This window comes from Spea bombifrons, chromosome 10, assembly GCF_027358695.1.
Source record: "Spea bombifrons isolate aSpeBom1 chromosome 10, aSpeBom1.2.pri, whole genome shotgun sequence".
Lineage (NCBI taxonomy): Eukaryota > Metazoa > Chordata > Amphibia > Anura > Pelobatidae > Spea > Spea bombifrons.
The window spans coordinates 33,720,236-33,733,256 of record NC_071096.1 but is presented as its reverse complement, the minus strand read 5'-3'; the positions used below and the strand labels follow the sequence as shown (position 1 = coordinate 33,733,256).

Below are 13,021 nucleotides of genomic sequence, written 5' to 3'. Positions count from 1 at the left end.
AAGGGGCAGTAAGAATGTTAACTAAGGCATTCATTCATTATATGGAAAGCAATTGTGCCCCCTTGTGGACACAGAGTGACATCACCTCACCATGGTTCTTCAAACTTGGGGTGGAGACCCATTACTGGGCCAAACAGGGCTCTCACTCTCCCCACTGCACCGAATACAATAGCATGTACGCTGATAGTGTGTTTTAACTGATTCTGTATTACTGGGCTACTTGACTGGGCTTTATTTGCCCCCCCCTATTAACAAAAATAGAGCCATTAGTATGTATATTACTATTCCATAGGGTCATGGGGGGGGTTTAAGAACACTGCAATAATGTACACACGTCAAGTGCATATTCCTTACACCAAAGGCTTACGACCAACGCGTTTGCACCACCTCTGCAGATGCCAGGGATGAAAGGTTACTCTTAATCGCGTCTCATAACTCTGGAATCAGGTGGAACTCTGGTTTACAAAAACATTAAGGGAACAAAGCAGAGCTGTTTATCATAGCCAAAAATGATCACCTTCACACTAAAGCAACACAGCTCCAGTACCAAACCCAGTCCCTTCACAAAGGGGACAAGAGTAACAAAGACCGAAGAAACCTCCAACAAACATGTGCAAAAGAATATCTTATGTATAATATTTATATAGAAACCTTAATATATCTTATATATAGAATTTCTGCTAACGCACCGCTTCAGTACATATAGCAAATACGATTTCTTCCTAAATACAAAATAGAGCTTTCCAAAAAAAAAAAAGAAAGAAAAAAAACGTGTTAGATAAAAAAACCATCCGAAAAACTTGATCGATTTAAAAATGTATTCAAAATTAAATGACCTAGAAAGGTCTCTCTCTGAAAAAAAGTTCCCTTCATGACAGCGAAGAACCCGCAGTATTTGGGATTCAAAGTCCCCTGTTAGGAGACGCGTACATTAGCACACAGGCAGAACGGGTAACAAAGGGGGGTTCAAACATCAAACGATACGGGTGAGAAAAGAAGAGAAGAGGGTACGAACAAAATATATCTACATGGCTCAATAAACGAGAGACAAAAAACAAAAGGTTTAAGTGCAGCAATGCTTGTTTAAAGTGGACGGGCTCACAACGAGCCGCGAGCCACAGTTAACAAGGAATCAGATGGGGAATACTGTACCCTCTTGTGAAAAATGCCAATAACCGTACACAACGCTGTACGTGCCAGAGGGTTAGTCGGCATACCGATCCACAGTTACGCTGCACGTGTTTTTGGCGCCCCGAGCTAATTCTTTTTTTTTTTCTGCCAAGGGTGAAGGCTTTTTGCCAGAGCAGCATCAATCATCTTTACGCGGCGTGCCCACGGTGGCCGCTGTTATTTTGAGATGCAAGAGAAGACGAAAGTGCCGCCGTTGCTCTCTGGGATTATTGCAGAAAAGCACTATGTTGTAACCGTTGTAGTGTGAGTTCCACAACACCTAGCGCTACCTGTGACACATCCAGTGCGACAGGCTCTCACTATCACAGCTTTTTGTATGGGCAATTCAATGCATACTGAGAAAATATATATATTATGTACACGGATATATATATATATACACACACAAACCTAAATAAAACAGACGTCATGGAGAAGGACCTAATAGAAGGTAAACATCAAAACTGTGGATAGGGAAAGAAGTAACATTTGGAGTATGAGACTCTATTCACTCAGCAGCCCTTGGTCACTAAATACTGAAGTAGGACGTTAACAGATCAGGGGAGACAGCACTACAAACCAAATCTATTTGGACCGTGGCTGATACAAAGAGTAATCCAGTTTTACGGCGTCGGAACTGACAGTATTCTTCCGGGGGTCCTTCACTGCATCTGAAACGGCATAAGATTTGGTTTGGTGAAGAGATAAAACTACAAGACTCTAAAATAGAAGACTAAGGTTGTTCTCGCTAAACCACTTTCTTCTCTGGAATCCGTTTTACTGCAAAAATGACAAATGTATTAACATTTTATGCGATTAAAAATGATTCCTCGGAAGGGTCCGGGCATTCAACAGCAGTAGGAACGATTAAGCTCGGCAGGGTATGTAAAACATTCCCTACAATTACCAAATCTATCTTGGCAACATCCATCTGTATCCTTATTGTAGTGGTGGGGGGCAATCCAGAGGACTGGGAAAATGCAAAATTGGGATTAAATACTAAATACTAAAAGAGAAGATCCAGAACCTAGAAGCACCAAGCATCCAACTTACCGGTTAGAAAGAGCCAGATAAACTATTTCCCTGGTTCTGTAGAGAAACGAGCAAATCATTGATCTTCTGATCTGAAGACATCTGGGAGCTCTCGGTCATTTGCTGAGACAGAAGTGTGGTCACCGACTGCCCATCTCCTTGGGACTGGCCAGACTGGCCCAGTGCCATCATCTGATCCGGCAAAGATCCGCTCGAAGGAGACATCATCTGACCACAGCCTGAGGGAAACACAAGTAATGAGTGAAGTCATGCTTACGGGATCTTGTTGTCTGTTTTATTTGCTGACTGGGCATTATAGAGCTCGGAATATCTGCTAATGACTGCATACAAACGTCATAACCGCTTCTATCGCTGGCTGGGTAACACAGCAAGAAGTGGTCATATCTGACATCACCCTGCTTTTTTGTGGACCAAATTGGTGCAGGATTTGCTGGTAAGCAGAAGGAGTGTTTCTTTTGACAACAGAAAGTGAATTTAATTGTTTTACTGACAGGTGAATGATATATAGCTTTATGTTTTGGTTTTTTTTCCTCAACTGCTCCAAAAAACACATGTTTTTACAAACTCTCCCATTAATCGCTAGTGGAGGTCTTTAGCATAGGATGAGCCATGAGATTTAATAATGATCGATCCCTCTGCTAGGACATCCGAATTGTTCCTGGCACTAAAGCTAGTTGGGGAGGTCAACGATATTGCCAAAACAGACCCATGGACTGCATATTCTTCACCACTCACACAATGTGTAGAAAAAATCCCGGTACTGTAGAAATGGAAGAATACTCACTATTCTGGATTCCGAAGAGAAACATTCCCGATGCCTGCGGAGATGTTTGCTGATTCTGCATTTGACTCATGGCTCCCGCTGCGGAACTGTGGAACATGGCAGCCTGGGACTGAGAAGAGGGCGCGTTGCCCTGGATAGACTGTGAGAACATGCTCGCCTGCTGCAGCTCCTGCTGGTTCATGCTGTTCTGCAGGGCCGACATCGAAGCAGGAGACATAAACATGGTCACCTGCTGGTCAGGGGATGTTGGAGATTGCTGAACCAACTGGAGCTGCGGAGAGTTGCGGTACAAAGGAGACTGTTGCTGCTGCTCATGCTGGGACGAAACTGGACTCTGAGCCTGGAAATCCATGCTCTGGGAGTGAAACATGGCTTGGCTTTGCTGCTCCTGAGTAGTCATCTGATCTTGACTGGAGCTATAGAGCATACTCTGCTGCTGTTCCTGGGAGCCCATTGTGTCCATTGAACTCTGCGTGTTGAAAAGCAAGCTTGGAGTCTGGTCGTGCTGCGACGAGCTGGTCTGAATCCCAACCATGGAGTGAGTTGCCTGGAAGATGGAGGTTTGCTGGTTCTGTGACTGGAACAGGCCTTGTTGTGACTGCTGCTGCTGCTCTTGTGAAATCTGCATGTGAGACAGCTGGGCCTGTTGCTGGAAAGGAGACTGCTGCTCTGCGCTCTGACCTGTCTGAAGCTGCGGCAAGGAACCCTGGCTCGTGAAAAAGGAGAGCTGCTTCTCTTGAGCTACTGCGCCACCCTGCAGGGAGTTCATGGCGCTCTGAGAGAGGAACAAGTTCGCGGGTGGCTGCTCTGGAGAAGAAGAGTTCTGCAAAACGGAAATTGTACTCTGCGGGTGGAAAAGCTGGGGCTGCAATTGATCTTGTGAAGGCGCCGTGCTCTGGTGTTGTACCATAGAGCTGGATGGGTGAAAGAGTGAGCCCTGAGTATCCTGGGGCATACTCTGGCTGTCCCCTATTGTATTTTGGGTATGGTAGAGAGGAGCGTGCGAGTGAGGGGATTGTTGGAGGAAGTTGCTTGTCTGAAGACTGATTATATCCCCAGCTTGCTGGAATAGTCCATTGCCTTGCTGCTGGCTCCCACTAGACTGAACACCAAGCATGTCTTCTGCTCGTGAAAAAAGGTTCACCTGAGCTTGGCTTTCGCCGCTGTGCTGCATCTGGACCACATTTTGATAGACATCGCTTTGCATTTGTTCAGCCTGTCCCGACGTGCTCTTGTTGTCTGGGGAAGGGGAAGCCTGGAATATACTGGAGGCAGAGCCGGATACCTGCTGCTGTCCACCGCTGCCTTCACTGCCAGAAATATTCGGGCTTGGGAACATGTCACATTGCATATCTTCATTGTTGGAAAGGCTGTTCATCAGGTGGGACCCTTGTTGATGCTGATAAACTGGGGACTGAATGCCCCTGGCTCCAGAATTCTGGCTCTGGAAGAGATCGGTTTGAATTGGTCCTGGAGACTGGTGCATACTTTGCTGCATTTCCATGACAAGGGCTGCCGTGGTTTCCATGGCCTGCTGCTGACTTGACAAGGAGTTCTCGGCTTGCTGCAGAAGGTTATCAGGGCATCCAGAGAGGACATTCTCTGATCTAGAATGCACAGACTCTGGAGAACCAAACATCCCAGGGCTTGGATTATTTTGGATCGAATTCACTTGCTGAAACATCCCAGCATTGAGCTGCTCCTGAACTTGCCCCATCGATGACTGGTTATTTTCACTCCCACCTTGTCCAGAAAAGAGTACGCGAGATAGCTGCGCTTCCAGAACTTGCTGAACCATGTTCACATCTGCGTTGCCGCCTGTGACGTTTGGTTGGAAGTTGCTGGATGGCAGCTGATGCATGACGCCCTGTAACTGGTTCACGCCGCTGGTTGTTGAGAACATTTGCTGCTGCAGTGTCTGCGCTTGTTCTTGCAACGGAGTCTGAGGAGGCTGCTGTGTGGCCTCTGCCATTTGTGATAATGCGGCTAAGGCCCTCTCGGACTGCATGGTCTCTCTAGACTGGGAATCCATAGCCTGAAACTGCGCCTGCTGCATGATGGAGTCATTGTTCGAACACTGGCTGGAAGAAGTCACAGCTTGAAAGCTGCTCGCTGGTGCAATGTCTTGTGTTTGGATGGTGGACAGCGGCTCTGGGCTGAACACCTGAATTGGGGTCTGCGGATCGTTCTCATTAGGCAAATGGGATACAGCGGGCGAAAAAGACCCACTGGATGAGTTCTCTAAAGTCTGCTGAGCGGTTGCAGCAATACTGGATGTCTAGAAAGGAAAAAAAACAAACATGACCTATGATCGTAACCCAGAGTAGACGCGTTATTCCCTTGTAAACTATAAAAGAGAACCAATACTCACTTTGTACAAAGGTGAGGGTCGCTGATCTCCGGTGAGCTCCATGGGGGCCACTTCCTCGTTCTTGATCAGACTGCCTGATTTAACGGGAGAGCCTCGGGAGTTCACCTGCTCCAGGTTACAGGGAGACGGGGCTACAGCCGCTGTAAGAAGACAGAGAGAAAGAACCTGTAGCTAGACCGGGAAATCACTGGTTGGGTTAATACCGGTTAATGGATCTTCACGTGCAAATATATATGCATTAGGGGAAGGTAAAAGGCAACGGGATCCGTCAAAGAAAGTAGACATTTTGGGCATGCATCATCTTTCTTCTATTGTCTGTTTAGTGCGTCGGCTCTATTATATTAATCTAAAAATTGAGCAGGCAGTCACAGAGAGATGTTCGGGCGCATGCCGGGTAACATCATGCTCATCTCCAACAGACCCCCTTATTATGGGTGAATTATCGGTGGATTATAGCTAGCAGAGCACAATGGATATTTGTCGGAGGGCTAACAATAGAAAATGAATTGGAGTAGAACGTGAAAGCACTTTGTGCAGATTCCTTATCCGAGCTCTCGTCGTTATTTTGTTTCCTATTCCGAGCTGTGCCCTTTTATTAGGAATGTCCAATTAACGTGAGAATCTTTCATTAGATTCCAAAGTCTGGCCAGGAAGGCGTTTAAGGAGCGAGGTCCGACACACCGCATCGCTAACCGCAGGACAGGCTCCGGATAACTTTCCTGTTTGAGAAAACACAGGAAAGAGGGTCCTGCATTCCAAAAAGGCACATTTTAAAGGCTTGGTGCCATGGGAGTCCTGATCTCATCCGCATTTAAAGGAACATTCACTCTTTCCTTAGAACCGATTAGAGTGTCGGAAACACAAAAAGGGCTAAGCTAATTATTTCCGGACTCCTGAGGTCACATTATGCTCACGAGCTGAAATAACCTATGTGGCTTATTTAAAAGATTTTCCACTCTCTATTAATTGGCTATATTTTTACAGGGCGGCATGAAGAGCTTGTCTTATTGTTAAAGGGACAATAAACCCATTGATTGGTTAAACTGTCCCCCCTTCCGCAGGAGTAGAAGGGACCCTATGTCGCCCCCATATCATCAGCTGATCCCGCAACTATTACTGGTTTAATGTTAAACAAGAAGAACTCTTACACTGGCTTCAGGAAATTATGAGTTATATTATTTTCTTGGCGAGCCACAGACAGAAAAAACAGGAATCTTTCGTAAGCCTCGCTGAGGTTTTAAATGTAATTTGAACAGAATTACAAGCAACAGCACCTTGGCCAATGTTCCACGTCTGGTTCGCTATTCCGAGCTGACAAACAGAAAGCTGTTTCCTTGCTGTCTGGACAAAGTTAAATACCACGCTGGCTAAACAGGGCTAAGCTCATCAACACATCATTGGCACTGCACAGCATCATGTTTCTGTGGGCTTTGCTCGTTATGGAAATTCCCACCAGTGTTTGTATGTTTAAGCAATTAGTGGGAGTTATTTGCCCTCCTCACTCCCAGTCTCCCCTTTATTCAAAGTCACAAGTCAAATCCATTCCATCCACCATTCATAAAGCTGCATTCCACGGCTCTATTCTGTGAGAATGGCAATGCATATGAGCCTATTAAAACAAGAGTCACGAGGGAAGCCCAGGGGCCAGAGGTGGTAAACAGCATTTCTTTTTACTACTGCTGCATGGCTTTTGTTATGGAGGAGGTGGCAAGATGACCTCTACATGCGGCTTGTTATTCTCGTGACCAGGGGTGATGGTGGTCATTCTTACTTGTGCCGTAGAGAGTAGAACTGGACTACGAGTACCGATAAACGTGATTTTTTTTTTTTATATACTTTCTACATAAAGTTGTCTTTACGGGGAAGCCGAGCACGGTCCGCAAAGTTGGGTTTTTTTTGAGATTCCACGGTGTGAAGCTCGGCAGGGGGTTTGAAGTCCTTATCTACTATATTTTACTTTAACAACCTGCAGGATTGTAAAGGCCCAAGAGAAGCAAGCAGCTGGGTGGCGTGCTAAGATTTAGTAAGGGCCGCGGACAGGGCTCTATGGAGAAGGCCTATTTACTCACTGTAGCTGACAAACATTGGGAGCAAACCACCTTCATGGACAAGTAAGCGACCTCCGGGAAAAAAATTACTACCTTTCATAGTGTCTTCAAAAGTACAGGACTGTGTTGGGCTCGGTATCTCTTTCTTTATAAGAGCATTTACAGGGATGGCTGCCAATGGAAAAACAAACTGAATTAAGTGAACATGTTAAGGAACAGTGAAGCCTATAACAGGTTAAATATGGCAGCAATCAAAGGGGGTTTACAGATTACTGACAAATTACAGACGGCTTCATCTTTAAATTCATCGGATTTATACAGCGAGAAAACCCACAGATGCATTTGCCTACAAATTTACTCTAATGGCTCCTGGCACCACATAAATATATGCATCAAAGGAGCACGACATATCCTATCACTCCCCACAGACACAATCAGCTGTGGATCCGTTTCTCACGAAACCTACTATAGGGATTCCACAGACTAACCTTAAAGGTGAAGTCCCACTTCTTTCTTATTTCTGCACTCTTAACATTGCTATTCTTCAGTACTAACAAAGACATTCTGTATGCCGAGCGCTGGGGTGTCACGGGTATGTCCACGGGGCACTATAGGAACATGCACGCACACACACATTAGCCACATCATCATAACCGTTAACATACGTGTTATTCTTTTCTTTAATGCCACAGCCAGATGAAAGGCGGTTTTACAAATCGTTAGTAGTTTTGCTCCTTTCAGTCCTGATCAGATAGCCAGAGGTGAACCTCTGGCTCATGGCCGGTGCTCATGGCCGGTGCTCACGTCCTACCGCATACTTACGTGGCTCTGGAGTGTACGTGAAAGGCTGCACGTCATGAGATCGGCCTGCATTGGTCACCACAAACATCACCACAGAAGCAGGGGATGCGATGTTCTGGTCGTGGAAGGGGGGGACCTTCACAACCAGATGATTCTAAGGAAAAAAGCATAATTTTCATTGTAGTATAAATATACCACGTGTACGTAAGGGACCTCCAATACAAGACATGAGCAGTGCTACGCTAAACAGGGAGTAGCCTTACCACTAATCATGGATAGATTATAGATCTATAGATAATCACAAATGCTGCAACATATTTAAATAATAAGTTCAAATGATTTATTATATCACACAAATACATTAAGTTGAAGAACTATCCAGCCTGTCATCTGACTGTTAAAACCACTAACTTACAGACAAGGTGAAACAAAAGTAAACATTTGCACAATAATTATACGCCCCAAAAAGCAGGGAGCCGTGGCTTCTGAAAATGCTACTGTTGACGCCTAGTTTTTTTTAGACTATTTTATAAAGATGACTTTGCCGGCTCCCAAGAAAATCAAGTTTGCTCCCAAATTCTATGCTCGTTCGACAACATTTGGCACAGAGCCCCCGGGCGTTCTACACAAAGCCCCAAACGACCAGGTGCTCTACAGAATGCTTCCAGGCACCATATAATTTAAACGACCGGTAGCCCGGGAGGAGAATAAACTACAGACAAGTAAATATGCATGCGGAGCAAACCCAACAGTAGCTGAATCAATAGAGACAGTGTCGGTGGCAAGTGGCTACAACTCCACTGTGCCTGGCTGCGAAACATGAATGGCATGGATTAAAGTACAAAACCCAACAAGGCCGACACATGCGATAAAACGTTTGATGTGCGGATAACGTGGATATAAAATGGCATTAGCTCAGTAGGGGCTACGTTCCCTCAACTCTCCATTTTGCCCCTTCTCCAGTTCTCTTAGAGGCCAAGTGACCTCCACCTCCAAGGGCAAAGTGACCTCCAGGTGACGCCAGCAATTCTTAGAGCCACATGTGGAATCTCAGTGATCAAAAGGTGTGCTTTAGACATTTAGCCAGTATACAGAGGGATAATTAAAATACACACAACTCACTTTCAGTATGCACACATTTTACAAGAGCAATGTAGTTGTTTAAGATCAGCTCCTTGCAACAGATGCAAATCATGTGGGTGTTGGCGGCGAGCGGATAATTACTAAAATGCCATCATATTCTGCAACCCTGGACAATGTATGTAGAACTACTGGCCCTGCTGTCAAGTGTTTCTGCAGCTTTCACTGGAAAACCTATGCTAAAAGCCCCAAAACGTAATGGTCCTCTGAAAAGTCCAAAAAACACTAGGCACCACTGATTATCCACCTAGTACCTTCTGTCACTGGATTAAAATAACGTGTGAACAAAAATATATATATATATACCTGATGAAACAACTCCATGTCAATTTCAGCTTCTGATTTCCATGAATTTTCATCTAAACAGAGACAAACAGTAAATGCAAACACGGCGTGATTGAACGATTGTCGTTACTACGCTTGCTCCGAGCGGCTACGTCGCTCAACGGCTTGGGAGACGCGGCCGAGTCTTTGGCTGTACAAACCTGAAATGTTCTCTTGAAATATCACTTTTGCTCCTTTCAAAAAGTTTTTGCCAATCAAGAAGACTTCCTCTCCCCCTTTAACAGAGCAACTGTGCAAACTTTTTTTCAGGATTTCGGGCACCCCCGCAGGCTGGGCTGATGGAAAATGAACAGGGAAAACAGACGGTTTCAGGCGCAATTAGAAATGAAATCTGCACTTTCCAAACATCCAATCCAGAGCCAAGTCAGCATGCTATTTTCGCTATTTTTCTTTTTCTTTCTTTCTTTTGGGCTACAAAAATATTTTATTAAAATAAAATAATCTTATCGGATTGCAAAATTCTCTTGTTTTAAAAAAAATATATAAAACGAGTTACAGCCACATTCCAAAAACCACAAAAAAACAAAAAAAATTAATAAAACACAAAAACTTTCCATTAGGCGCTGGACGTCGATGACCAACAGAAAGATTCATGGGGGGTTCTCTATAACAAAGTATTGTTTTGGTAATCATTTAAACAAAGCTGTAGAGCGGCTAGAGTAAGACCACCTAATATTAACGGCCACGCCATATAATGATTTCCATAGACGTACAGAAGGAACACCTAACCCTGTTTACGCTTTTTAACTATACTTTATCCTTTCTTCTTCGACGCAAGCGAATTTCACTGCCGGAAAAAGACTGCGCCACGCGTAACTGAAAGACTTTCGAATGAGATGTCATAAAGTTTCTCAGCCCTTAGGTGATACCTGACATTTAAATCTGCCCTTTGCATACCGAAACAGAATTCAGAAAAAAAATAAAAAAATACTTTTGCTCAGCATATATCAGAAGACGAGAGGAGTCGGAAAAATACTGGTAGCTCTAAGAACTAATCCGAGAGGCGCGGGTCAAACTTACTGCATAGGATGGGAGACGAAGGGGTCTGTAGTGTTAAGACAGAACCATCGTCGCGAGGGATATTGACACGGAACACAAGTCTTGCACGTGTGCTTTTTTTCTTGGAGCTGGCGACGCCAATGCGAGCCTCGACATCGGCGTTTCGGAGCTTCAGGATCCCAACGCAATCCACCCTGCGGCAAGATTGGGAAGAGAAATGGTGAAGGACCGCAAACCCTGGGATTTCTCCCATGGTCACACGTGGCAGCGGTTTGAGCCAAAATACTGTAACTGTAGTCATTAGGCACTGAAAGCCAGCTGGCCAGTTTGCCAAGCGTTGGTTGTGTATGCACGCAATAAGCTGGGAAGCCGGATGAGGGCATTTTGTGGGTCTTTATTCCACAGGCCTATACATCACGAGATGGTTTTTACCGAGTTCATTCAATTAACGGCACAGGCAATAACAAGTAAGGGCTAAAGATCCATTGGTGCCGTTTAACTGCAGCCGGCGTTTGGAAAAGCTGAGAATCGCTTGGGGTTCTAGTTCCACAGCAGCCCGAAACCCAACTAATGCCCACCCCCGGCACGAAGGATCAGCGTGAACGAGCTATACATAAGTATACAGGGCGATCTTAAAGTTTTCCATCTTGTGCAGACATTCAGGAAAGCCTGCATTCCTTCCATGGACCAGTGAAGTCAGAATGTGGTATTTCTGCATTTCAGATTAAATGCCTGATAGCATAATTCCTGCAGCAAGCAATCACGGCCCATTACACCACTCCTGCTCCGTGGATCCTCGGGGCAGGTGCCGAAGAGGGCTTATTTACTTACGCTAGAGTCATCAGGTTACTGGGGTCCAGCATGACCTCTATGACCGTTGTGCCCTCTATGTCCACTTCTTTGCAGGGCGTAGTGTTCCTCCCGGTCACCCTGCAGGCCTGGTAGAATCCATGAGGTTTCACTCGGCCAGAGTCATTACCCACAAAGACTTGAAGCACCACGGGCTCGCTGTGACCTTCCAACTGGAACAGAGCAAAGCAAGTATTATCCTCACTCGCGTGTCTTTAAGCGACAGTAAATAGCGAATAGAAATAGTCCACCGAAATGTATCTAAAGCGGCTCTGCTACTTTCTATACCGTAAATAAACCTAATTGCATTTACAGCAACAAGTACGCCATGGGAACAGCCATCCTAACTTCTTTGGATCTGCGACGTTATCCCTCCCTACTGTTAAGTTGCTGATTGGTTTAGGAAGCCTTTGCAATGAATGAGAGATGATGCTAGATGTGCCACAGGTTGCCACCAACCCATTGAGGGCAACCTTTAATCACCTTAATTACGCCGATTGCTTGGTAGCCGGTTTCACACCTACCTTTACAGTAGGAAACCTCTGCTGAGTGCGGTCTTTCACGCTGCCCCGGCTTCCCTCCGTTAGATATCGGGCTCGATGTTGGGTCTCTGGCTGAACGGTTATTTTCAGCTCCTTGCCCTCGGCTTTGCTAGGATATTGCTCACATAGGAGCAGCGTCTTTTTGGCTCCTTTCTGGTTCTCCGGTCCTCTAAAAGGGGTAACAAAACATAATCAGAATTTGCTTGCTTCGAATTATAATAATAATAATAATAAAGAAAAGGCTGCCAAAGAATGGAGGCAGAAGAGCGTCAGCGTTCAGAGAGAGAAAGTCTGGAGCAAAGTTAGAAAGCCGAGAATGGCCAGCATAGTCCAATAACAAAAAGGGGGAGAGATGCAGGAAATAACAGGTTAAACGTATTAAACGTTTAAATTAGATTTACTGAACCCCCCAAGAAAGAGGTCTTGTTAATCAAGGAATTATAGTACATGGTGCCGCATGATGAGTGCAAATAAGGTTATCATACGATCGTTGGGGCAAATCCTCAAACTTCTAGCCGCGTTTGCAAACCGCTGAAGAACAAGGTCAGATTTAATACGAGATAGAACGGAGTTTATTAGAACGCCAGGAACAATCTCCTGTTTAAAGACAGCGCTGGCATAAAGTGGGCTTTAACATGCATTTTATTTTGCTAATAGCTGCTATAATTTAGACGATAAGACCCTTTTCTGCACTTTTTTTTTTTAATCCAGGCTTTCTCACGTCATACTATTATTATCATTATTTATTGTTTTATATAGCGCCATCAAATTCCGTAGCGCTGTACATATGTCATTATCACAGACCAAGGAGCTGATCAGCTTCAGCTACAGAGAAGTGCCGATGGCCGCTACCAGCGCCAGTAATAATGGATAATGGCCTTTTCCCAGTGGGTTTTATCTCGGGGTTGGTGTTCTACTG

At 45.0% G+C, this 13,021-nt stretch overlaps 1 protein-coding gene across 3 annotated transcripts in view; it reads right to left on the bottom strand.

Moving 5' to 3' along the window:
• Nucleotides 1-1,261: 1,261 nt before the first annotated feature.
• Nucleotides 1,262-13,021, bottom strand: part of NFAT5 (nuclear factor of activated T cells 5) — a 30,232-nt gene continuing 18,472 nt past the window's right edge. For 2 of the 3 annotated variants that reach the window (XM_053449505.1, XM_053449506.1), the window contains exons 4-14: nucleotides 12,085-12,271; nucleotides 11,543-11,733; nucleotides 10,733-10,905; nucleotides 9,853-9,987; nucleotides 9,674-9,726; nucleotides 8,249-8,381; nucleotides 7,520-7,597; nucleotides 5,379-5,518; nucleotides 3,008-5,285; nucleotides 2,224-2,441; nucleotides 1,262-1,841 (exon numbers count right to left, since the gene is read on the bottom strand). In XM_053449505.1, the coding sequence (XP_053305480.1) occupies nucleotides 2,227-2,441; nucleotides 3,008-5,285; nucleotides 5,379-5,518; nucleotides 7,520-7,597; nucleotides 8,249-8,381; nucleotides 9,674-9,726; nucleotides 9,853-9,987; nucleotides 10,733-10,905; nucleotides 11,543-11,733; nucleotides 12,085-12,271 (3,583 nt within the window). In that variant the 3' untranslated portion in view covers nucleotides 1,262-1,841; nucleotides 2,224-2,226. The remainder of the gene's footprint in view (nucleotides 1,842-2,223; nucleotides 2,442-3,007; nucleotides 5,286-5,378; nucleotides 5,519-7,519; nucleotides 7,598-8,248; nucleotides 8,382-9,673; nucleotides 9,727-9,852; nucleotides 9,988-10,732; nucleotides 10,906-11,542; nucleotides 11,734-12,084; nucleotides 12,272-13,021) is intronic. The other variant, XM_053449507.1, reaches the window with a different exon arrangement.